The sequence below is a fragment of the Serinus canaria genome, chromosome 6 (genome assembly GCF_022539315.1).
Source record: "Serinus canaria isolate serCan28SL12 chromosome 6, serCan2020, whole genome shotgun sequence".
Taxonomy (NCBI): domain Eukaryota; kingdom Metazoa; phylum Chordata; class Aves; order Passeriformes; family Fringillidae; genus Serinus; species Serinus canaria.
In genome coordinates, this window is record NC_066320.1 from 1,054,098 (window position 1) to 1,081,489 (window position 27,392).

Genomic DNA, 27,392 nt, shown 5'->3' on the forward strand with positions numbered 1-27,392 from the left:
AGTCAAAGGTGAACCTGTTTCCCAAAAGAGGCAGAAGACAAAAAACCCCAAACCAAATATGTATGTGCTCCTATACAAATGCTGAGCAGGTTAAAAAAGAGGTGGCTAGACTACAATGCCCACCTGTAAGTGTGCTTAGAATAATATCAAACACTTGGAGGAAAGAGATAATTATTGGTACTTTAGAATCTAGATAAAGGATTCAAAAAATGCAGTAACTCATGTCAGTTCAGGAATCAGGAAATGGTATCTTAGAATTGTATCAGAGGTTGGTGAAAGGTACCAACAAGAAAAATAGAATCTCTACACAACTCCAAGTCCATGCTCAAATACAGGAAAAATACATTATTAAGGACAACCTAATCTTTTTCATTTGAGAAGAGCAACCCTGTTGTGTGCACAGAAACTGGAATGATTGCTAGCACAGGAAAACAGCAGTAATGGTAGGGTTTCATTATTTCAGACATGCTGTGTGACAAATCTGATCTGCAGATTGTACTTCAGGGAGTGACAAATAGGGGACCACTAAAAAAAGCCACCTTGTGACACAGTCACAGCAGTGTCAAGGTCCTCATCAAGAATATTGCTACCAATAAGCAGTCTGTAAGAGAGCCCCTGATACGGTAAGATTTAATATCTCTAAAGTAGACAAAAGTTAAATAAAAATTCCACTTGATTTAAAAAGGTGGTGTAACTGAAAGTGAGAGCTTGTTAAAATAAACAAAATTTCAAATGTTAAGTATTGGCAAGGATGTGAAGTTTATGTAAGCACAGCCTGCTAGGAGGTGAGCAGAGAGCACTCACCTCAAAGAGCCCTACTGAAAGGCTGACAGCAAAGCAGCCCCTGTGCTGGAAAGGCAGGTTAGGGGAGGGTGTTAGCAACAGCAGCATCAGAAAAGATCATGGCACATGCCTGTAACAGAAAGGAATATAAACCATGGCAGGCTAGCTGTAAATACACAGGCTGACAGGCCACAAAAAATTGAGGCAGACAGAACTGCAGCCCTACAAGAACCTTTAACACATCTTCATCCTTACCTCAGGAGCAGGATGGCTGCCAGAGTCTGGGGGATCAAGCTGGACTGCCCACAGAAAACACAGGGACTGCACAAAAACCACATGGACCTTTTGTACATCCAGTACAGAAAATCACTGGGAGCTTCCCATGGATGAAAGAGTGATGCAGCTGAAAATGTGACCACAAATGAACTGACATTTTATTGCACAATAAATTGCAACAGTAAACTGTAAGAACTGACTAGGACCAGCCATAACTCACCAAGCAATTCACAGATAAAATAACCACCTAATCACTATAATACACATTCTAATGTATCAGAACCTCACCAACATCACAAGAACACAAGACAGCACAAATGACAGTGTCTTACTGAGAAGCTGTGACCACAAGGACCAGTACAGATAACATCCATCCAATGTGGGCTGCAGGCAGGACACCAAGAAAGGACCAAAGAAATAGGCAAATGTCAAGTACTGTGTCAATTATACTGGACAGAGGGTTAGGGAGAGTTTTTAAAAGAAAATTCATACCTCACAAAGCTATTGAGACTTTATGTAGGACTCAAATAACAGCTGGGAGAGCTTTACAACTAGTTCTTAATTAAAGTATCTAGAAACCTATTAAAATTATATCCATGGAGAGACTGACTTGTAAAATGTAAAATCAAAATTGGCACACACAGAGGATAAAATCCAGCTTTCAATCCCACCTGTCTCACCTGGGATTTTCAGAGGTTAACAGAAGTGGGCACCGATGGGTAATTCTTTAAATACTGGAACTGAACAATTTCTGATGTGGTTCTGTGACAAAGTGAGCTCCAGCCATTCCCCTAACAGCTTCCTCCAAGTCCCTTTGCTATTTCAAGGTAAAGTGATTCTGGAGTGATGTCACTTTTCTGCTTGAACATTGTAATTATACAAATCCAAGTTCAATAATCCAAGCTACTCAAGTTTAAAATAGACATGTTGGTCTGTTGGGAAACAGCCATCACTGTTTCCCCACCTTCAAAACCCCTCCAGCCCTGGTTTACCCCAGTCCCAGGTATTCCACAGCTAACACCATGACAGACACCTCACACAGAGACACTTTTAAAGTGTACAGGCAGGGAAGGTCTATGACCTCTCCCCTTTGCCAAGCCAAGGGAAGCCTGTGTGAGTTGTACCCCAAGAGAGGCTGAAGCAGGAGCTCACTGAAGGAGGAAGGAGATGGATGGGGGACCCCATGTCACAAAGCCCCCTTGGAAGCTCTGCTTCTACTCTGAGTGCCCCTCTCCTCCACAGCCAAGCTGCCTGGGCCCCATTCAGGAGGCAGCTCTTTCCTTCTCCCCTTGAGGGGTCCAATCAAGGCACACAAGGTCTGCACAGCCCTGGGAGCTGCACAGCCCTGGGAGCCTTGAAAGCAGAAGGGAAGGGAAGAATAAAGTTGGAGTGTGGGGAGAAAGCAGGGAGCAACTGGAGAAGGAGGACAATGAAGAAGGGAATCCAAGCACTTGTGGAGGGAGACAGAAGGGAGTTGGAAGAAGCAGGGGAGTGCAGCTGTGCAGGTGAACCCAGCAGTGTGAGTTCTGCACTCACAGGCATGGGGCTGCTCCCTGCTTCTCCTTGCAGCAGTTTCTCCTCTGGAAGGGCACTGCCTTCATCAAGATTAGGCACAAAAGCCTTAGAGACTCACTAAAGCCCTGCAGTTTTATAAATCTAAACAAAAGTGCCTGGTGTGTCCTGCATACACTTTGAAGGAAAAAGAAATTGAAAATGGATCTTTAAATCTGTGCTAAAAACCAAGAGTGTAGAAAACAAGTCATACACCCACTCTTCCCAAAACCAACCCTTCCCAGCCACCATCTCCAACCACTATTTCCTTGACCAGACCCGAGGGGAAATGAACAAAACTGATTGAGGCTGGTTTTAAAGCTCCACCCTCAATGCCTAGAGCTGTCCTGTGTGCTCAGCCTTGGAGAACACCTCAGTGCATGGCTACCACTGCCCCTGGGGGGGAGCACATGCCCTGGGAGCAGGCTCTGCCCCAGCAGGCTGCAGCTGGAGAGCCCAGCACTCCTGCTCTTCATGCCTGCCCACCCTGCAGCCTCAAACACAGCCCAGGGACAAGAAACCCCTCCACTCCTGGGAGGCTGCTCAGGGCACTGAAGGCAGGCAGGGCATCCATTTCCTGCCCAGGCACGTTGGGCAGCTCACAGTTAAAGCTTCTGCTGCAAAGCTGATGAATATTTTTCTATTAACTTCTACCAGACAGTTTTTGAGCAGCTCTGCTTACAGACTACCACTGTGGCTTCCAGCAGATACATTAATTTCATATGCCATGCTAGTACTTCTCTTACAACAGTGAGGGAGCAAAGAAAAAGCTTTATAATGCAGAAGAGATCTGGATTTAGCAATTAAACCTTCATTTGTATTTCATTTAGCAATATGAGATTTCTGCCAACATCTTCAGAAGGCTTTTAATGTTTCTGCATTAATGCACAGCTCATAAGCCAGCAGTGCTTTCATTTAACTGAGCACTCTAGTGCAGCTCCAGTTCTGCCTCAGCTGCTGCATGGGGAAAACATTCCCTTGGTGTGACTGGTTTGTCCCAGCAGCTTCAGGGAAACACAAGAGAAGCAGCTCCAAATGCAGCTCCAGAGGAGCTGGAGCACATGACACTCGTTCCTGATCAGAAGCAGCTGATCTCTCAAACATACATGCAGTGACCAAACATTACTGCTCAGAGGAGCAAGAGAACATGGAACAATTTCTGTGAGAAAACAAAAGTCTTTCAAAATACAGGGATGACATGACTGTAACCCATCTATTTGTTATGCTTTAAAAATTACTTAGAAAGTAAAAAGGAATGATGCAGTGTTTCATTTAAAGCAGAAAGGAATAATGACATTAGTGACATCATGATATTAGCTACAGAAAGGGCCCCGTGTCCAGAGGGTCTGAGAAAGCCAAACCATTCAGTTAAAAAAAAATCTGAGGGAGAATTTTGCTCAGAAAGATGCTTACAGGATCCATACTGCCTCGTGATACAAATGTAAATTCAAGGATCCATGAAATATGAAGACTAGCTCGAGGTATGTGCTCCCTGTCAGCAGTGCCACAGAAACCCACCCAGCCTGCAGAACACACCTGCTGTCCAGGAGCTCTGCACACAGACACAGCCTGCCAGTTCTTGTCACAATTAGGACTGCCCAAATCATGCAGATCTTCCAGAACAGCCTCTTAAAACTGACTCCTTATTACCAACCCCTCTACTGTCAGCCTCCCATACATGTATGAGTGCTAATGCTTTCCTGGCCTGAGTCACAAACTTATTCTTTTAAAACATTTTACATCTGTATGCAAGCCAAACTGGCTATCTCCTTGAGCAGCCAGGAGACTTGAGTCCTCCCTCATGACTCACCCAGATAATACAGCTATAATTACATCCTTTTACATATATACATATATATATATATATTTGGAATTCAACATCAACACAGAGCAATTATTTTATTGATCATCAATACTGAAAACAATAATTCCAATGAAAATATTATTTATTTGGCATTAGAATCCACCCTCCCAGCAGGGCAAGATCAGCAATTACAGTACAGAGCAGATGATGTGGTGGGAAGAGTTTTCCCACACCCAGAGTTGGGCTCATGTCTCCCTCCAACAGGCTGTAAGCTGATATAAAGCAGAAAAAGCTGCAGGGCCAGACTGAGATGGCCTTACTTGGACTGGCTAACAATGACCAGTGGTGTTTCCTGAAACTCCTGGGAGCACTTGTGTCCACAGGAGCTGAGGATATCACTGTCTGAGTCTGAAAACACAGAAGACTGGGGATAGAATGGAAAAAATTCCCTTCCAGGACAAACCAAGCTCCTGCACATTTGAATTGTCCCCTCCAGTCTGGGGAACAGAGTCGAAGGAAATTTCAGGGAGGGGAAGCAGCAGCAGCTGTGCTGGGCCAGCAGAGCCCCCAGGAGATGCAGAGAGCTCTCACTCCAAAAGGGCTCCCTCAGGTACCACTCAGGTCTGTCATGGCTCTGGGAGCACTGCTAGGGATTCCCTTCTCCAGAGGGAATCTGAGCTTGGTCTGACAAAGCACCAGTGAGGTTTTCATGCCCTCTTTGTTCTAGGAAAAGATGAAGACAGATCATTTAGCTATTTTCCCTGGGCCTGGGACACTGTTTTAGGAACATTTTTTAGAAAATCAGCTCTTAAGCCCTGGGCTGTGCCTGTGATAGGCAATTAGAGAGAGACACACTGTTGGGTGCCTTTGCTGTGGTGTTTTTTATGAAATCTGTTCTTTTCAAAGCAGGGAGAGCTGTGCTTTCAAGCTTATCACCCTGTTCCAAGTGTCTTACCTATCCAGTCACCCACTCTCTTTCTCAAATAACTTGGTCCTTTCATCCAGCTGATGTTGTTTCATTTTCAGCATAACAAAAAGCCACCACAGAACAAAAAGGAACCACATATCAAAAAGGAACCACATATCAAACAGGAACCACATTTCTCTGTGCTTTTGGTTTCCTTTTTTAACCATGCCAGCTTTCCAAAGCAGCCACAGTGCAAAGCTCCTGTGTAAGGCTCCTGATAACCCTCCTGGCTGCCCTTCAGCAGCACTGAGAGCAGGCAGCTAGGAGCAGAAGGGGAGCTGCAGGGGTCAGCAAGGGAGCACAGAGTGGGAAGGAGCAGTGCTGGAGGCCCAGAGCACCAGGGCAAGTTCCAGGCAAAGAGAAGTGAGCCTTCAGCCAAGCCTGCTGCTGACAAGGCAATCCAAAGTTTGTGTACTGTCCCCAAAGCCTTCAGGGAAATTAGCAGAGTAGATAATGAGAGAGGAACTCTTATCAAGGAGGAGAATTTACTGATCATTTCCACTCCAGGCTGCAGCTTCACAGTTACTCAGACTGACCTAATTACAGACTGTTGAAGAGGAGTCTCTGATTTTCCCTCTCCCTTGCTAGCCCTGGTTCTGAGCACTTTGAGCAGGATTTGGGGTTTCACACAGGGCTGTGAGTCACTAGAAAAGGAACTGTTGAGCTTCTTCAAATTCTTAACAAGTTACTGCTAGGCTGGATCAGCTCCTTCCCTTGGCTCAGCCCAAGCACCCCCAGAGAACATGAGATGAAATGAGGTATGAAACCCCATCTGGAGAAGAACTCAGCTCCACCTAGAGAGACACAAACACCCTGGCTCCTGGGGAGGCCTCCACCTTCTCAGCAAGTCCCCTGGTGCTGATGGAGTGCCAGCCTCTTTCCAAGCAATTCACCCTGGCCCTGGGTGCTTCCAGACTGCAAACAAGCAGTTCCACCACAGCAGTGTGCAGGGATGACAGACCCCAGGCTGCCAGAAACAGGACACAGCTTAGCAAGATGTCAGCAAAGAACATTTGGCTATCAGTATTCCATAAATAGCCAATTTGAAAAAAGCTGTTCAAGGTCTAGAAATCCATCACTTTTCTATTTTCAGGGGTTTTTCTCATTGTTTAATTCATATTAATGGTCAGAACAGCCTTCATGCTTCTAAGATCTAAAATGGATGTCTTTGTGGTTTTGGGCTGGAAGACCACATGCTTCAGAGATACAAATGGTCAGAAACTAAGCTGTGTGATAAATGAAAAGAGGAATCGAATGGCAGCAGCTCCAGTTCTGCAAATCAATTAATAATCATTCAAAAAATTGAGTAAGAATACCTTTATAAGCAGAATGGCCATCTTCACTTGTTTGCAAATAAGCAATTTATTTATCATCAGCACCTGCTCAGACAAGGCATCTTTGAATTTTCTCCTTGGTGTTTCTCAGTGACAGTACACAGATCCAAGAATTGTCTTCTGGCAATTCCCCAGGTCCTTGTCTTTGCTTAGCTGCTCAAAAGCCACTCCTTCTTTGGGGAGAAATCCTTCCCTGGGAGGGAGCTGAGGCCCTGGCACAGGGTGCCCAGAGCAGCTGTGGCTCCCTGGATCCCTGGCAGTGCCCAAGGCCAGGCTGGACAGGGCTTGGAGCAGCCTGGGACAGTGGGAGGTGTCCCTGTGGATGTGCCACTGAATACTGAGAGCTCATCCCTGCAGAGAAAGGTTTAGGAACCCAAGTCCAATTTTGTAGAATTTACCTGGTCATTTCCTGAGCCATAATTCTGACAACTTCTTACCCTACTTGCATTTGCCAAGAACACTGAAATAACTGGGAATATCCAGTATTTTCCTGGATCACTGTTGCCATGAATACACCACACTACTCAGGTACACTCCAGTCTAGCCTGGGCTCCTCAGTGCTCTCCCCATTTATTAGACAGCAAGAGAAAGTACTTTATCCTGTAGGCATAGAACACTTCTAAACAAGGCTTGTAGGAGAGATGATTCTTCACTTTGTGAATTCCAGCACCATTGGTTGTAGGATGATGAATAATAGAAGTAATTCTAGCACATCTTAATCTCATCTAAACCAGCTTCTTGGGCTTCACAGAGAAAAAATGAAAAATTACAGAAGATCATTTAACAAAGTGGTTTTTGAGATTGACAACATATAGTCCCTAACAGCTGCTTTACTGAAAAGTAAAATCAGATTACTCTTAAGAGAAGAAAAAGTAGTATTTTCCCATATTTCTTAACCACCAGAAAATATCCTTCCCCTTTTCATTTCCTATTAAAATAAAGGTGAAGTTAGTGACTCAAAGAAAACTAATGCTGTAAATTATTGACCTCCATAGGTCTGAAATGATGGCTGGTACCACTGAATCCTTGAAACATGGTTGGAAGAAGTAAGTGGAAAAGTTTTCTACACTACTGTAGAATTTTCTAGTGGTGTGAAAGTGAAGTCTTGTGAAGTCTTAAATATCTGCCTGACAGTACAGACAGAAGTGATTTACAACAGCCAAGTTGTATTCAAAAGTAGCTTGCACTGAGCTGACTGATCTCCATTTAACATGGTTACTTAGCCATGAATTAAAGTTAGAACCCTCTGCCTTTTCAATGTGAAACTCAATTTATCCCAGAGTGTCTTTTACACTGGATGAAAAATGAAAAGATAATTTCTTTCTGTTTTTTATGTAATGTAACCACAGCCAACGTGTATTTGCTGCAGCATTTCATTACCCAGGTTAACATGCAGCATGGAATACCCAAGCAGCATGTTTACAGAAAACAGAACTTTTTAAATGTCACTGAGTTTAGAGAGACAACTGGAGTGAGATGAGTGAGAAATTCATTTGTTCCTTCTCCCTGAGGACAAAGCCATTGTTTTCCTCAGTGGGAAATGAAGAGAAAAGCAGGGAAACAGCTTTGCAAATGAGGATGTATAGAGGCCTAATTTACAAAAATAAAGCAGAACAGTTAATTCCATTAACCTCTGCCAAAAAGCAGCTTAGGTAGGATTCTTACAAATCTTAGGCTTCACAGAAGCCCAGAGCTTCTGAGCAGGCTGGATGAGAAGGCCTGGAGTGCCTGTAAGCTGTGCATTCCCAGCAGAGCTCTCAGCAGCTCAGGGCCTCCCTGGGAGCCTGGAACTGACTGTGCTGCTGCCAGGGGCTGGATACCCACACAAGGGAGCAGACATGGGCACAGCCACACTTCTGCTGCTCAAAAATTCTGGCTGTCATGTTTGCCCAAGGAGGAAGTAAATGAGCCCACAGTGTAACCTCCCATGCAGAGATGAGAGCAGAGCAGCAGCACCTGCCTGCATGGAGGGCAGGCACACACCCAGAGGCCACACAGCCCTGCCACCAGCACCAGGGAAAGGCAAGCACAAGGAACCTCAGAAACATGTTTGCAAAGTGCTTTGGATCTGCCAGCAGGCCTCTGGTTCATACAAAAAGAAATAAGACTTCTTCATTTTAAAGTTTAAGCAGTGCAAGCCAGCATAATGTGGAGGTATTTATTGCTATTATGCTGATTAACCATCAGCCACAAAAAACTGCCCACCAGAACAACTCCCTGAGCCTGCAGCATACTGCCATAAACAGAACTGCCTCCAGTGGGAGTGCTGGATAAAATCTAATACAGGACACAGCTCAAGCTGTAAGCATAAAGAAATAGTCTTCCTGCTATTTAAATGGGAAAACTGGTCTCACTCTGAAATAACTTCCATGAAAGTCAATGAAAGACTTGACAGTGTTTTGCCATGGGAATTGGACAGTGCCTGAGCTCTGTGTCAGGCCAGAGGCCATCAGTGTCTCTGCTGTGCTCTCTAATGCACCAGGGAAGGCAGCGGGCACAGGAGAGAGGGGTTCTGTTAACAAACAAAACAACCCTCTGAGAAGCTGATTCCCATAACAAACATCTCAGAAATTCTATGATCCCCCTCTCATAATTCACTCTGAAGGATTTAAAAAATATCTGAGAACAGGTCAGAATCAGGGTTAGAGATATTAAAACTACCTAATCCACACTGCCTGACTATTATGGATACGGGTCATTAAAATTTATATGCATGAGACACTAATCTTTGTGACTTAATTACATTTCAGTAGAACTGTGGATGAATGGGAGCATCTTTAAAATTCTGCCCCACCATTCTAATTAGCCAGGCACACTAACATTTAGGAGGAAAAAAAAATCAAGAAAACCTGAAAATAATGCTGATGGGAATGATTATATTAAAAATGGAATTGGGGGAAAGAACAGAGACCAGAGTTACCTTCAAGTTGGATAAGCAATTAATATTGGCTCCAGGATATTTTACATAGAGCACAGGAGGTCTAGCAGAATTATTTCACTCAATTGTTGTGAGCTAACACACTGCACTCAGCTGCAGATACTGCATTTTCCAGAAAAGAAAGAAAAAGGCTAAATGATCTAGGGAAAAGAAAATTAGAATAAGTAGTCTTTTAAAATTACCTATGATGTGTTGAATCAGTTGCATTCAGAGAAGACTGACAGAAACTACACAACAATTCCCCACTTGACATTATCCTTAACAAACTGGGAGGGGACCGAACAAGGGGAAAAAAAATCCACTGATTTGCAATCAAGATTAGGCTGGGTGACAAAAAGTACTTCTTCAAACTCCAGCTGCAGTCTTCTCTTCAGCCTCCCTTCCCCAGGGAAGACAGGCTGGTGTGTAGAAAGTCCCTGGGTAGAAGCACACTGCTGGGCACTGGAGCAAACACAACCTGAAGCTCAGAGCAGCTTCCATTCAGTTCCACCCCAGCTTCTGAGCTGCCAGGTGTTGGCAGAGAATAGTTAAGCTTCTTAGTAGCCACAATAAACCCCACAGTTTATCCCAGGTTCCCTGCAACTTTATTACTTCTGACATCAGGCTATCAGAAATATAAAATAGAAAAGTGGTCTTAGCTAAAGCAATGCAATGGATTACAAATTTGTCAGTGTAAGCAGCAAACCAGGCTTAAAAAAGAGATTTGCATGTGACACAAACAGTTTGCTGTACAAATGATACACACAGAGGAGGGTGGAGGATTGCCAACAGATTAGCAGATGAGGTGAACAATGAGTTTCCAGGACCAAGGAATGACAACATGCCCTAGAAGTTTCTCTCCCCTGGATCAAACAGTGAAATCAACACTTATTCCAGTAAAGAGAGATTCTAAACCACTAAATATAGAAACTACAAATCACAGATTCAGCACAATGAGTAATAAAGATGCCTCAGAAATACAGGAAAAACAGAAGTAGCCAGATATGATGTCATGGAGCTCATTTAAAATCTACCTAAGGCTAATTACAAGAGGCCAGGCTCAAGCACCTTTCAGGATAAATCAAGTCTAGGTGCTCACTGCAGGGTAAAGATACATGGTGAAGGGATAACACAGATTCCCAATTCCATGCATGTCCCTGAAACTGGGAATAAATTCAGCTTTTCAAGGCACATCCCTCTCTAGAGAAATGGCAGGGGTGTGTTTCAAGGCAGCTCAGTTGGGAGGCTGCTGGTGTGGCATGCAATAGGCAGCAGTGAGGGAACACACAGTTCCAAGGGTTTCAGCATGCAGAGTTGTTCAGAGATGACTGTGACCCCTTGCCATGGGTAAATACAAGCTGGAAGGTATTTAGCTTCCAGAGGCTACAAAAGGATAGCATTTAGGACAAGTGATGTTCATGGCACTGAGTTGTGGAGTCCACTCTGACAGATCATGTGTTAAAGTTAAAAAAAAAACAAAAAACAAAAAAGTTGGCTACCTTTGCATGAAGGGACTAAAACTTCCAAAAGCCTTGCCTTTTTAGCATGTCTGCCCCTCAAATCCCAAGGGCAAATGGAACCAGACTTGCCTCTCATGTCCCCAATGCACAGCACAGGCTCCAGACATAATGGGCAGATCCAAAACCTGATCCTTCCAATGAAGATGGAGTTAAGGATTGCCATTTAACAAAACCTTTCTGATGTTCTCACCTTCCTTCCACCTGCTGCTAGTCAGTGAAATTAATTCAGCAAGCAGATTGTGTAAAGGCAACAGATTATATGAGTTTAGTTTTCCTCCCTTGTGCCATGTAGTGTTTCTGCTACCAGCTGGTTGGAAATGCCACCTAGGCAGTCCTGGTGAAATCATGGAACTTGACAGCACTTTGGAAATCAAAAGCTGCAGAACATGAATATACAATGTGATTAGAAATATCCAAACTGTGAAAGAAAATACAGATGGTTTTCCAGAATAGGAGATTTATACAAATCTGTCTGATCAAAGGAGATGTGCACAGACAGGATTTGTCTGAACCAAACATGGCCCTGCAGCACATGGACAGGACAGCCCATCTCATCCAAGGGACTTGGACAGTTCTTGGGTCATTCCAGCAGCATTCCATGTTGCTCTTCCAGAGCCCAAAGGTGTAAGAAATGCTCTGAGAAGAACAGCCTTTGTTGTAGTGCATGTATGGAGATCCTACAGTGCCTAATAGCTGCTCTTTGCCTGGACAATTAGGCAAATCACGTAATTTGGGGGCTCTCCTGTATCAAGAAGAGACTCCAGTTCTCCATTTGCTCATACCATGAGGCACTAAAACTGCTATAAATGTCTTATTTACAATGACTGAATAGTTCTGCTTCCTGGTCCTTACCTAAATTCTCACCTCACAAGCCAACTGCCATAGGTCTTGCTACAACCAAACTCTGTTTCATGTAATAGACAAAAGAAACTGAAGCAGAGAACTGACCTTTGCAAGTCCTGCAGGTCTCACTCCTGTACCTAAACCAGGAGAAAAGGTAGGCCTGGCTAATCCCAGCTCAGCTGCTGCTGAGACTGCCCAGTCTCCAGAAGCTGCCATTTGAAAGCTCACATCCCACAGAAGGGTGCTGTGTCTGTGCAGGCTTCCCACCCAGAGCCAGAGCAGCCAGGCTAGCCCTGAATAAAGCACTGCACATTAAAGCAGCAGCAGCAGCACACACCTCAGTGCAAGCCTGAGCAGCTCTTGGATCAAAACCCTAGACCTGAGCAGCAGCTGGAACTCAGCAATGCCTCAGTGCTGGACAGCTCCCCTAAGAAAATGCTGCAAGCTTTGGGATCTCCCTCTGCTTAGAAGGCTCCAAGGAGGCAAGCTGGGGGAGAGTGATGCATCCCCACGGGGAGGCAAAGGCAGCCCCACCAGGAGGGATTTTGTCAGGGCAGGGGGAGGGAACAGCTCTGTGCCCCTGTACCAAAGGGGACTGGCAAATGAGATGTTGGCACAGCACAGCAGGTACAGGGGTTTTCTGCAAGAGACAAAGTGTCTGCAGCTCCTCACATTGGTTTCCAGATGTTCTCAGGGTCCTCTCCCAACAGGTGAGAGAGACAGATAAGACAGGCATGATAATAGGTGTTGCAGCACTGAGAGCACATTGGGGCAATCTGTGAGCAGATCTGAACCAAAGAGTGATGGCACAGAGCTTCCAGGGCAGAACAGCAAGCAGAGTGAGCCAGGAGAGTTCCACGTGCATGGAATGGACACAGAAAGAGAACAGCAGAGACACAAGGTCCTGGGAACCTTTCCCTGTGTCTGACACACCCTCCCACCCTCAAACACTGAAAGGCCCAAACAAAACTGCTCACCTGCCTCCAAAGGTGTTCCCTTCTCCCCACCTGCAAGGGGAAACACAGTGAAACCAGGCCATGCCTGGGACAGCTGCAGTGACCCTGAGCCTCAACGGGCTGTGCCACACACACAGCACAGCACTGCTCACACACACAGGGCTCACACACACAGGGCTCACACACAGAGCTCACACACACACACAGTGCTCACACACACAGTGCTCACACACACAGGGCTCACACACACACAGTGCTCACACACACACACACACACACAGTGCTCACACACACACACACAGTGCTCACACACACAGGGCTCACACACACACACAGTGCTCACACACACACACACACAGTGCTCACACACACACACAGTGCTCACACACACACACAGTGCGCACACACACAGTGCTCACACACACACACACAGTGCGCACACACAGTGCTCACACACACACACACACAGTGCTCACACACACACACACAGTGCGCACACACACAGTGCTCACACACACACACAGTGCTCACATACACACACACAGTGCGCACACACACACACAGTGCTCACACAAGCACAGTGCTCACACACACACAGTGCTCACACACACACACAGTGCTCACACACACACACACAGTGCTCACACACACACAGTGCTCACACACACACACAGTGTGCACACCACACACACACAGTGCTCACACACACACACACAGTGCTCACAGACACAGTGCTCACACACACACAGTGCTCACATACACACACACAGTGCGCACACACACACACAGTGCTCACACAAGCACAGTGCTCACACACACACACACAGTGCACACACACACACAGTGCTCACACACACACACACAGTGCGCACACACACAGTGCTCACACACACACACAGTGCGCACACACAGTGCTCACACACACACAGTGCGCACACACACAGTGCACACACACACACAGTGCGCACACACACACACACAGTGCTCACACACACACACAGTGCTCACACACACACAGTGCGCACACACACACACAGTGCTCACACACACACACAGTGCTCACACACACACAGTGCGCACACACACACACACAGTGCTCACACACACACACACAGTGCTCACACACACACAGTGCTCACACACACACACATGGCGCACACACACACACATTGCGCACACACACACACAGTGCTCACACACACACACACAGTGCTCACACACACACACAGTGCTCACACACACACAGTGCTCACACACACAGGGCTCACACACACATACAGTGCGCACACACACACACACAGTGCTCACACACACACACAGTGCTCACACACACACACACAGTGCACACACACACACAGTGCTCACACACACACACAGTGCTCACACACACACAGTGCTCACACACACACACAGTGCGCACACACACACACACAGTGCTCACACACACACACAGTGCTCACACACACACAGTGCACACACACACACACAGTGCGCACACACAGTGCTCACACACACACACAGTGCTCACACACACACACATTGCGCACACACACACACACAGTGCTCACACACACACACACACAGTGCTCACACACACAGGGCTCACACACACATACAGTGCTCACACACACACACACAGTGCTCACACACACAGGGCTCACACACACACACACAGTGCTCACACACACAGTGTGCACACACACAGTGCTCACACACACACACAGTGCTCACACACACAGTGCGCACACACACACACACAGTGCTCACACACACACACAGTGCTCACACACACAGGGCTCACACACACAGTGCGCACACACAGTGCACACACACAGTGCTCACACACACACACACAGTGCTCACACACACACAGTGCTCACACACACACACACAGTGCTCACACACACAGGGCTCACACACACACACACAGTGCTCACACACACACACAGTGCTCACACACACAGGGCTCACACACACAGTGCGCACACACACACACACACACACACACAGTGCTCACACACACAGGGCTCACACACAGTGCTCACACCCCTTCCCAAGGGCTCTGTCCCTCCCAGGGAGTGATTCCCAGGGAAGTGCCTTCCCAGAGGCAATCCCACAGCAGCTGAGAGCAGCAGCCAGAGCTGTCCCCTTTGTGTGAGCAGCCCTTGGCACAGTGCACTCCATCTCACTGACTGCTGACAGGTTTGCCATCCTTCAGGACCTGCCCCAGGAATCAATCCCTGCTCAGGAAGGCACAGCATCTCCCAGTATATTACAGGGAGCCACCATCCCCTTCTATTTTGCATACAATTCATTGCTTTGGACTTGAAAGATAAACACTTGCATTTAGATTGATCTTCCTTGTAATGACACACTAGCCTTCTTTCTAACTTTATCAGACGTTTATCAGATTTTTAGCTGCAGGTTACTTAGGAAAGGCCTTATTCTTATTATTGCCAGGTAATTCAATCCAATGTAATGGCATGATTTGTTTAATAGGATGCTGCCCAAGATGGGAAAGAATGGATAAATCCAGCTCCCAGCCAGGTTTCTGCCTGCTCTCAGCTGGAATTATGCCTCTGCTAACCACACACACGTTACATGGTAATTTCCTTGCATCCTTCCCCTGTGCTAGCTTTTCAAGTGGTTCTTAATTAGCTCTGGTTTATTTATGAAAGCATATTTTGCTAGACTTTCCCCAAGAGCTTTAGTAAACAGCTATATTAAGCTTGTATTTACTTATCACATCTCCTGTAATGCTTCCAAATGGAGGGGGAAGGGGAGATGGTTTAGAGGGGCAGAGCTGTGCTTGGGCTCTGAAGGCTCCTGCTGCTTGCAGTCCATCTCTTCAGCCTCACTGCTTTGGAAATCCTGCTTCTCCAAGCACATCTCTGTGCAAATGTCCATTTGTCTCCTTTCTCTTTGGTTTCCAGCCAACCAGCCTGTTCTGGCCTCATTTAATGCAAGGAAAAGCTCTTAAAAATACAAAATTCTTATGAATTCCATGAACAGAATTTGAGAGAGTGCCTGTATGAACATTCCCATAAACACCAAACATCTGGTAAGGCTTTCTTCTCCTCCAGACACACTTCAGCAGTGATCCTTCCATGTCCACTTGTCTCCTCTCCTGTCACTTTTGACCAGTTTAAAACCTGGTTAAACTGTTCTGGCTTGTTCTGGCCCAGTCTGACCTCTATCTTGTATCTGATTTTTATTTTGGAAAGATTGAAGGTGGACAATTTGTGTCATTAAAACTGTAAGTTCTACAGGATAGGCAAATGAACATGAAATTTTAAAACTTTCAATTTTTATGATGCTTTCCACTAAAGCACTCAGAAATTAAATTAAACTAAATTGATCAAAAAATTGAGTTGCAAAAATAATTTCACTCTTTTTCAGATCCCTGAAAATTTCAGAAGTTGACTAGAAGTAGGCTAAAAGGGAGAAATATTTAAATATTATTCAATATTTCCCAATTATAAAAGCATTCTTATAATTTTTTTTGCACTGAACAAAGAGCTTAATGAGAACATTTTTTTGAAGAAAATATGCTGACTAAAATATAACTTTTAAATCAACACATTAAAAAAGGGTCATGTAATCAGACAGCACTGATTCCACAGTGCCAGTGTTCTGTTTAACTGGATGGAGTAAATAAGCTTTCTCCTATTCTTCTGACCTTTTGTGAGTTGTCTTCCATGAATAAAACATCTTTCTGATAGACACCAGGGTTTTCTAAACAAATATCAATGTTTTCAACTCCTGTGAAGATTCCTCATGCAGGCTCCCCACTGCTTCAAAAGAAACCTCCTGCATCTGCAGCCTTCACTTGTATTCTAGTTTCAGGATATATGAAAGCTATGGCAGACACAGGCAGAAATAAAATAAATATGTACTTTAAAATAAAAAATGGACAAGTGCTACCTCCAAGATGTTCATTTCAGTTGACTGAAGTGAATGGAAAAAACCAACAGCATTGAATCAAGCAGGATTGCACCCACATGGCCACACCACTGGATGCTGGTGGCTGAAAGCTTTTTGAAGATTTTGTGTCTCTCAGAGAAGCCCTTGACATCTCTCAGAGCCACTCCAACAGCTCATGTTTACATTAAGCACCATTTAGGGAGATTTCTCATCAGTTTTCAAACTCAGCTGACAATTTCTCAGTGATGTCCCAGAACAGTCATTTGCTTCCTGTAAGTCAGCATCCCCTGTGGCTGACTCTGCATCCTGTCCAGGGCTGGGAAAGGCCTTTCCACACACACAGGAGCCTTGGAGGGAAAGAAGGGACACACAATATAGGCACAGGCTTGAAAGGTACTCCCATGACTGTTTCCAAAGTCCTAAGAAGGTTAGCTAACTCCTTTCCTTCAACTTCCCCCTCTTTAAAAAGGGAATATTAACATTTCCCAACCTTGAAGGATATGATGAACATTAAGGCTCACTTGTAAACTGCTTGAAGGCTAAAAAGACAATCTAAAGGCTAAGTACCATCCCCATCATCAGAAATTCATGGTGTATCCTTTCCTCCTCCATAGAGATGAAGGCAGGAAATTATCTTACCAAGGAGATTGATGGCACCTGGAAATTGTAGGCAGCCACCCTCTAAATTACAGTGCATGAGTCACTTTAAGGTATTACAGTTCTTCCCTCTGTGAGACTGCATTGGCTCAAGCCAACTGTCAGAAAGTGATTCTGGAGATGTTTGTGAGAGAAACTGCTCCTGCAGATGACCTGGAGTACACAAAGCACCTGGGGCAAACCTCCCAGCAATGGAAGAGCTGCTGGCTGCCTTTCAGGATCCCCATCCCAAAAGATGCATTTCATATCACATCAGCCAGAAGCTGTGCTGATGCATGACACCACCTGCAGCACCAGCAAAGCTGGACCCAGACCTAAATTCAGATCTGTTCCACTATGCTGCTGCAGCTCTCCACTCCTCTCTTCCCCATGGACATCATTACCTCTGCACACCCTGGTGGGGAAAAACCAGTCAAGAAACACAACTTCTGTTGAAGGTACTGGAACACATCAGGTGGGGAGCTGCCCAGACAAAAGATACCTTCATCAAAAGCAACTTGAGAATAAGAACTATTTCTGACTCTTTCCAAAAATTCACAGCAAGTTTAAATATTCTCAGCAAGTTGTATTAAGGTAGTTTTCTTGATGTTAGGGGAGCTCTGCAGCTAAACAGGGCATGAAGATCAGTGATTTAAACTCTAATAATAACTAAAGCAACACCTGAGATATCTGTAGACAAAACTCCACTGAAATTTTTTTCATAGCTTCATCTTTGATGGGCTGTATCTGTTGGTGTTTGCAGGAAGCAGCTTCCCTCTGTTCATTCTGTCCCAGCCACAGTGTAACCCTTGAGCCCTTTGGGTTTGATCCTGTGCAAGTCCAGTAATAGTGAGTGACATCCAATGGAGCAGTGTCAGCAGGTTCATTAGGTTTAGAAAACTACATCAGCATCCTTGAGCTATCTTGACAGCCACCCTGTGTGCCCAAACTCTCACTCACTACTCTGGAATACACCATGAGACAGTCAGGGGTTTCCCAAAGACCAAGGACCTTTAGTTGAAAATCCTGGTGTGTCACAAGCTCAAGATGTGGTCATATGCATCTCAAGAACAGAATACTGAAAAGGAAACAGTGAAATCCAGAATGTTTTTTCTTACCTCACCTCATAAGGCTGCAAAGTGCCTCAGATTTTGGTTTTAAACTTTAAATCTGGCACTTTGAATTCAAGGGTGAAATCTGAACTGCTAGGATACATCATCTTCTGAAGGCACTGAGCAAGTACAACAGTGCTGAAAAACTGTTTTCTTCACTTTTCCTGTTATGGCTTCTAGACTTAGCAAGCCCAACTCTTTCAATCCTTCCTCACATGAATTACCATCCAGGCCTCTTATTTCTCCAGTGTGTTCTAAGAGTGATGCCCAAGCCCAACACAATGCATTTCCTTTCCATAACAAGGAATATCCAAACTGACCTTGCCCTAAGCAGGACTATTACACATTTTGCAGCAATCTCTGTTACCTTTGTATAAAGAGATACAAGCCTCCCATCTCCTGAGATTTTGTTGTGTACATATTTTCCCAGCACACAATGGTGAGAAAAGTGAATTATGTTACCACATAAAAAATAATCCAAACCTTGCTCTCCTGGGTCTAAGGAAACATCTGAAAATTTGTAATGAGCAGACACTGACTCCAAAATTGAGGTGAAAAATAAAAATAACTTTTAAATACATTTAATTACTTTAAAATTCCTCATCTCAGTTTTCCAAGCCTTATACTCTGATTTTGGACAGTCCTGTTCATGACTTTTGACCATTTCTGAAAAATTGCCAGAGCTTCCTATAAGAATCAAAGCAAAAGGCATCCCAAGAAATTCTTTTCTCTGCTGCATTTAGAATAACAAGATATCTACTGAGCTGCTGTTCTCCCAGCACTGCAGCAATGGAAATCATAAGCAACTTAATCCTTACTATGAATTTTATAACTTAGTTCTTACCATCACTTTGCATTTCCTTTTTCCAAAGAAAAATGAAGTGTCACACATGGCCCACTAAGAAGTGTGCTAGGGCATTTACACACCATGATTGATGTTGGGAAGAATACTCTGGAAAAACTGAAGCTGAAAATCTCATTTGGATTAAGTTCTTCCATACAATCTCTAAAAATGAAAAATGGTTTAAGGCCAGAGAAAGCAATTTCCACAAGTATTTTCACTGTGCACAAAAGACATGTGAAGTTCTGTCTTCGGCAGATGCAATCCTTCAATTTAACATTGATTTTGACTTGACAATTTTAGGGGTGACATGAGAAAAATAATGTAAGACAGCAAAGACACATAGAATCAGGAGAAGTTAAAGGCTCAAAGCATTTCTCAAGAGCACGAGGTTAAGAAAACCTTTCTATTCATCTTAACACTGCATAGAAAGAGGTGCCAATTTATTCCTAGCAAGCTTTTTTCTTCAGTTGTGCTTGTTTCCACAGGCGAGAAAAAGCAAATATATTTTAAACCAAGCAGCAACACAGCATAAAAAGACTGCAAAAAAGGTGAGGAACTGCTTAATTCTCAACCTGTCACAGGCAAGCATAAGTTTTATTTCTATCAGGCAAAAAAAAGCAAAATGTTGCTGAAGAAATGGTAAAGTACCCATTCACCTTTTATGTTCAGCAGTCTCCAGTATGTATCCAGTGCAAGCCCTGCAAACACTCTGGAGGGAGGCTTGACTTGCCAGGCCCTCCTTCCCACACAGCTTGTCTTGCCAGAAGGGAGATTTTGGTGTTTGCCATACGAGCTCACACTGGAGATCCACAAAACCTGCCCTGCCAGGGTGTCCCTGAGCTGCCAGACAAAAAGCACAACTCAAACACTCCAACACCTCCCTTGGCCACTGACAGCTGGCTCTGAGCACCTCTGGCCTACATCACACCTCAGCTACACCTGCACTTGGGATGTCTGCCCAGCTGCTCTCATTCCAGCTGGCTCCTTGTTCTACTGGAGCAGGAGAGCCAGCTCAGCACCTCCCCCCTTTCTGCTGTGCCTCTTCCTCAGCAATGCTCACATTCTGCTCCTGGCCCTTCCCCTGGGCTGTGCACAGCAGCTTTGGGCTCTCAGTGCTTGAGAACACACCAGCCCAAACCCCCTGTCAGCATCAAGCTCCAGGGCAGTTTTATAAAGATGTGGCTGGGCATGTATAACTAATGAGTGGCATCAACCCCCAGCTGATCAGGAAATGAACAGCCCTGTCCAAACGTCATTTTTAACATCTGAAACCTGAGTCTCAGAAAGAGCAGCCCCAGAGATGCCCAAGCCATTGGCAGGTGACAGGAGCCAGGCTTCCTGCACCTCAAACCCTCTGCACAAAACTCAGAAAGCCCCAGGTTTGCTGGCCCTTTGTAAACCCAGGCAATGGTGTTAAAAAGGAAATGTGCCAATTCAAGAAAATTGTTCCCTGCTCAGGATAATTGACTAAAAATAGTCCCCTGTACTGCTGCATTCTTTGAGCAGTTAGTTGAGATTTTATGGCTAAATTTCAGGATTTCAGGTAGCACAGCATGTCATAGCCACCATTAAACACAAAACCAGCTAATTGGCAATAATGCCATCTTTGAAGTGAGAGTTTAAAAGCCTCAGTACTGAAGCCTAACTCCAGCAGAAGCACAGTTCTGGTGCAATGTGGATGTAAACCATGTTCTTTATGAAAGTCAAGGCCAGGCAGGTCTCATTCACACACCCCCATGAAGCTCTGGGAACACTCAGGAGCCCCAATGTCTGATGTTGTGGCATGTGTTTTCCAAAAGTGCTTCTCTTAAATGTTTCACCATTCATGAATAAATTCTTACTATTCATGATGTTTTTTAAGACTGCTGCCAACCTAGGAAAGTTAAAATGGAAGCAAATGACAGAAAAGCATTTGAGCCCCAGTAGAGCTGCCAGACTTTGGTGAGCACCTGTCCCAGGCAGTAAATTGTAGGGCCAGCAGGAAGATGTGCATGTCAGGAGCATTAACTCTGATTAAACATCCCTGTTCATTTAGTCCAGGAAGTACCATCTGGCAACACTGCTTTTTCTCCTACAAAGAGCACCTGAAATTGAGGATGTTTCACCAGCTGAAGCAACCTTTACACTTGGAGACTCACTAAAGGGAAGAAGCCACTGGTCTCAGCCCAGTCTGCCTGCAGTTACAGCAATCAGTGTCTTCCTGACAATCACAGGTTTAAAAGGTGTTAGATTGATGAGTACAGCAAGAGACAGATAAAAAGGTGCTGCTCTCTATCTTTACCAGATAACTCCACAACCCAGCTCTCCAGTAAATAATCTGTGACTAGAGCCAAGCGAGTCCTTGCAGCAAACTTTAAGATAAAGTGATGATTTTTAAAAAATGCAGTTTCTGTAATGGCTTTTTTTCCTTCCCAAAACAGTTACTTGCATTTAGAATTATTCTTTCCTTGACCACTGCAAAACAAGTGCAGTGTAACCCCACTGAATGCAAAAAATGTGAGGCAGAAATGCTGCAAGCTCAAAAGACAGAAAGTCTTTGCTGCCTAAAGAAAATACCAGGTCAAGCACTTTACTTGCTGGACTGTGAGCAGAATTAGCATCATTTTCAAAGTCATCCATTTAATCCAGCATGCCACAGCTTTCAGCACTGCTCCATTTCAGGTGTTCAGGAAGGTCTCTGCATTAGGGCAGTAGTCCATTAGTACTTCACATTCCCACTGGTCTGTCTCCTTTATGGCCTGAGAACATCAGACACTGAAAGCATTGGGGAGCAGCACCTCCTTCAGGGTCCTGACTGGATTTTACCACTCACTCCCCTGTCCTCTCACCCAATGCTTCTCTCATCCAGCAATCACTAGTTTTCAGTAATTTTAAAATAATTCTGTGATTGAATAGGCATCTACAGCATTTTCTTAAAATAAAATATTGCAATTGGGTGTCTTAGTCTACCAAATAAATTATAGTGCCAATACAAGGAATTAATCCTAAAGAACTCTCTAATAATGGGCCAAAGTGCCATCAGTGGAATTTTTATACTGGCAGAAAATTTGGCCCTACAGATTTAATAATGCATCAGCAGACACTTTTCAGCATTTTTTGGAGGCACAAATTGGAACTCACCAGGTTTCTGCCTAATGGAAGTAGCTGACAGCCAAGGAACTCATCAGGAGTATTTGAAAATTAACTTTACTCATGCCCTCCATGCATTCCTAGTGTGTTGCCTTCTCCCCCAGCTGCTGGAAGTCACGCTTCTCGTGGGGGACCCAGAAACCAGGGGAACAAGGGAATGGCTAAGCCAGCCAGGATTCATTTAGCACATGACAATGTGTTAAAAGCTCAGCCTTATGACACATTTCTCACTAATGTCACAATAGTTACAGAGGAAGGATAGGTCTGATACGTCAAAATTTTATACAGCTTGTCTGTGTTCCCACTGAAGTTCATTTAAAGTGAACTTCTAAAAGGATAAATTACAATACTTGTAATTTTCTTTCAGATTCTTACAATCCTATTCACATCTAAACAGCACTGTTTAATAAAAGGAATCAGATTTACACTTTATTTGTAACAAATGCTATGGAATAAGCTCAAACTTCCAATGTGGAAGTTTCTCACCACCTGTGTAGGAATAGGAAGAGCAGAAGACAAAAAGCAGCAGGTTCAGCTCATGGCCACTTGGTGTGATCTGACTGAGGCCTGCATGAGCTTCCAGACTGAGGCAGCTTCAGGAATAAAAGATTCATCACTTATTGTTGTTAATAATTATAATCCAACTGCTTCTAATTACCTATATACTTAGAGTCTAAAAGAGTCATCATTTTCACACTGAACACAGTTACAGCACTTGGACCTGGATTAACGTTCCAGCATCAAAAACAAGAGAGCAGTGTCAGTCAGCAGCAACAAATTCATTCCATTTTTCAAGAAAAGAAGCAGCTCTGATTCCTGAATTCTGCCACTTTAGGACAAATAATGTATTTTGAGTTTGATTTCCTACAGGAGGGATCAGTTAAGGGTAAAGGATTTAGCAAAGTACAATTGCCAAAGCAGTATTCATCACCAACTTCATCCATTAGTCTGAAGATGCAACGCTGGCTCCTGAATCAAAGAAAATGGAAATCAGCTTTGTATGAAAAGTACATTCCCTGTGTGTCAGCTGATTCCCTTTCCAAGGGACTGTAATACTGCCCTTGCCCCAAGCTCACAGCATATGCAGCTATAATTTCTTCCAAAATCTCACCTGAGTCTATCAAACTGACCGTGTTAGCAGCTCGCTCTGACACTGCTGCCTTGTCATGGGCCACAATTAACATCCCCTTTTCTGACCCTCATTCCTGTGAAGGACTGCTACTCACTCATCAATTCTACATTCCACCTCTGGAACTTCTTCCGCTCAAAGACACACCACTTTGATAAACCAAGAAACTAAAAAGAAACCTGCTAGTTTTGATGAAGAGATGGCAATTAGCAATGAGAATGCTATGGTGAATAAACTTTAAAGATAAAGTTTTAAAATAAGCAAAAATTCAGTGTTTTGAATAAAAAAGCAAAGGCCTGGTGAGAGATTGTAAGGTCATTAATGAGGAAAGTAATTTAACAAAAAAGGAAATTTATACTAATGAAATTTGATGATACACAAAGTTATGCAGTATCATCAACACAGGGGCACTGAACTATTATGCTGAAAGAGGGAGATGTCACAGAACAGTGCAGTAGAAAGAAAAATAATAAAACTGATGGGAAATAATACAGTTATGCATTTAGAAACAATTTTTTTCCCCCATAAACATTGGGCTTATTCACCGGAGATAACAGCAGGGAAAGAAAAATATGAATGTATTCATCAATTCCAACCTCAGTCTGAAGACGTAATGCAATATGGCTTGGGAAAAGGTGAACCTGATTCTAAACACATCAATTGAGTAATTTTCAGTAAAGAAAGAGATTTGTTAACATTATTATGAGACGTACAAGTAATTTCTCCTGGATAACACGTCAGGTTGTTCAGCTGGATTTGAGAAAGGGATTCAAAATGAATTTCTGATGGAGAGAACAACCTTTGTGACAATCACTAGGATGGATGAAAGGGAATTAACAGCTTGGAAATCTATCATACAAAAATTAAGGACAAAGAAGAAAATTTGGTATATCTCAGTTAATAAACCCCAGAGAAAAGGCAGGTTAGTTTAAACTGGAAGCCGGTGAAATGTCTTTATATTGACCCTACCACAATGTAATCAGAAACTGCAGAATTTCTAAAGCAGGAAGATGAGGTCCTACAACAAAATTAGCAAAAGAGCAGGGAAGGTAAGAAACAGGAGTTTCAAGAATGAGCTAAAGCAGGAAAAGAGAGGAACCCCCAGGCTGATGTTCTGTTTATCCCAAATCCCCAGGCTGGGTGGAAGCCTTGCTCAGAGCTCTGGTGGGGCTCTGTGTCAGCACAGAGTCCTCCTATGGCAGGAGTGGAGACTCCTCTGTCAGCAACTGCTGCACCTTTGGTGTGCAGGGAACACAGGGGAGCCAGGCAGCAGATGAGGAGGACATCTCAGGAATACCAGCTGTTCCAACACACTGCTGGGCTGAAGGAACCCCTAGAAATTGTCAGAGTCGGTCCCTGAGTTGGCAGGAAGTAGTTCCAGAGCCCTTTGTATGGGAACCAAAAGCTGGGTTCAGCAGTGACATTCTGAAAGTCTTCCTCCTCAGATAAAGCAGTTTTTTCCCCAGCCTTTGTCTGACAGTATCTTGCACTTGGATTAACCACGCAGGATTTCAGGCTGACCTCCTTCCCTGGGTTCTCCTCAGGAACTTCATGTTCATCCCAAGCAGCATCTCTGGCTCCATGCTCTGCATTCTGGGAGAGCTCCAAGCTCTGACAGATCTGAGCCAAACTGACCTTCCATCACACAAGGAATGCTTACTGAGCTAGTTTTAAGGCACCTCTCCTGGGATTTCAGAAGCAGAGTTCTTTGGCCATCCCAAGATTCATCAAACAAGTACCAACAACACAGACCTTTTCCTAATTCCTAAGAGGTGCCCTTTAACCTCAAATGAAGCCTGCAAAAGGAGCAGAGCTAACTACAGAGCCTAGAAAACATCCTGGAGTGAGGCAGGACCTTTTGATACATATGTTATAGTTCCACTTTGCACACTGAATGCTTAATGTCACCATTGTGGTTTCAACAGTGAATCCTCAGTTATGAGCAGAGTCAGAATAGGATTTTATAGCCCTACTTCATTCATTTCCCAAATTCCTTAAAGGTGAAATTTGCCCTAGGTGCTTGCTTGAGTGTGTTGCTCCAGAAGTTATACTAGTATAAAATCTGGTTTTATTCTCAGTGATTCAAGATGATGAATGACAAGCCTTAGCCTTTAAATATTCCTGAGGCAATGTGGATGCCAAATATCCCACTCTGTAATGCTTTAATATTTCTCCAGAGAACTTCAGGGTTGTAATAAAACCTGAAAGCAGGGGAACTGATGACTTTCCTGAATTCACTGACTTTTAAACTCTCTTGTTTACAGAAGGTGTCCTAGCTTTCAGAGAGATCATAGTAAATGCTCAAGGCAGTTGAAGTATTTGCATTTGAAAAAAACCAATGGCAATCCAGGAGCCATAGGAATCATGGAGTTTATTACCAGCAACAGAGCCCCTTACCACCTCTCATCTGTGCTGACCCTACACCTCCTGAGAGGCACTGTCCATTAACTGTGGCTGTGGACTACTGGACTGGCTGAGGAAAGCTGAATTTAGTCCATGTGCCTAAGGCACAGTTTCAGTGGTTGGGAATCTCCACCTTCCCCATCTGAACACACACACACACACACACACACACACACACACACACACACACACACACACACACATACACACACACGGGTCCCAGGGCACTCAGCCAGGCGCTCCAGGAGCTTTGCACTTTTGGGCTGGATCGTGCAGGGTCTCAAAGCAAACCACATTCCTTGTGCAGCCAGCTGAGCCAGAGCATGTCCTCCAGGAATGTTCAATGCTTGGGAGTGCTCCCTGCATAAGATCAGCCAAGGTGTGAGCCAGGCAGGGCAGGCTGCTGGTGCTCCTCAGGGCTGCTCTGGCCAGCCCAGGTGTGCCCCGTGTGCCACCAGGGCTCCTCCAACAACAGCCACAGCTGCCTGGAGCTTTGCCCACTACCTCTGGCACATCTTGAAACACTGCAAGCTGAGGGAAGTCAATAATCAGCCCTATCTCTTTCTGCCTAATGAAAGATAGAAGTAACAGTAATTTAATCTGGTACCATATCACAAGTGGCTGTACAGCAGAGGAGACCCTAGAACAAGGTTAAAGAGTAGAAAGAAAGAGGTAATTTTCTCTCAGAGCACCATCCTGAAACTCAGAGCCACTGTCCCCACAAAACAGCTCTAAAGGTTCAAACTACCCTGTGCACTACAGGCCATCTTATATAAGCAACATTCCTATTTTCAGTTCTTTAACCTGTTCCACAGCAGCTGTGATGACTACAAAGTATGAGAGGCTACAAAACCAGGCCACATTAATCTTCCAGTACAACTTGACATTTGAATCAACCACATTAAATGAGTCATAAGATCAACAAAGGTGCATAACAACCAGCTAATTGCAACTTCCAAACTTTCATTTGATAGAGTAAGGAATGCTTTGTCCTTCATGTCACATCCATTGCTGACTTTTTTAATAACAAAAATTAAATATACATCAATACACAGATGCACAGACTATCTACCACCACTGTAGAAATTTCCAAAAAGAATTATTTCACATTTTCTTTGTAAAAAAAATGCCTCTGCAGTAAAAGAAAACATTTCATATGCTCTTGAGCAAAAAACTCCTCTTGTCAAAATATTTCTTGTCAAAACAGCTGCAGGTGATGTGAGAGGGAGCCATTGGTGGTACTGCTGCAGAGGCAATGAGAATC

At 44.3% G+C, this 27,392-nt stretch overlaps 2 protein-coding genes across 4 annotated transcripts in view; one reads left to right on the forward strand and one right to left on the reverse strand.

Moving 5' to 3' along the window:
- CTNNA3 (catenin alpha 3) overlaps positions 1 to 27,392 on the reverse strand; it is a 422,479-nt gene that overhangs the window by 256,183 nt on the left and 138,904 nt on the right. The window lies entirely within an intron of this gene.
- The window catches only part of LRRTM3 (leucine rich repeat transmembrane neuronal 3), a 79,324-nt gene that overhangs the window by 22,625 nt on the left and 29,307 nt on the right, over positions 1 to 27,392 (forward strand). Inside the window, exon 2 of one of the 3 annotated variants that reach the window (XM_018920820.3) lies at positions 7,711 to 7,761. The exons of the other annotated variants lie outside the window; for them this stretch is intronic. Within the exon in view, the coding sequence (XP_018776365.2) occupies positions 7,711 to 7,716 (6 nt within the window). The 3' untranslated portion in view covers positions 7,717 to 7,761. The remainder of the gene's footprint in view (positions 1 to 7,710; positions 7,762 to 27,392) is intronic. 3 annotated transcript variants of the gene reach the window in all.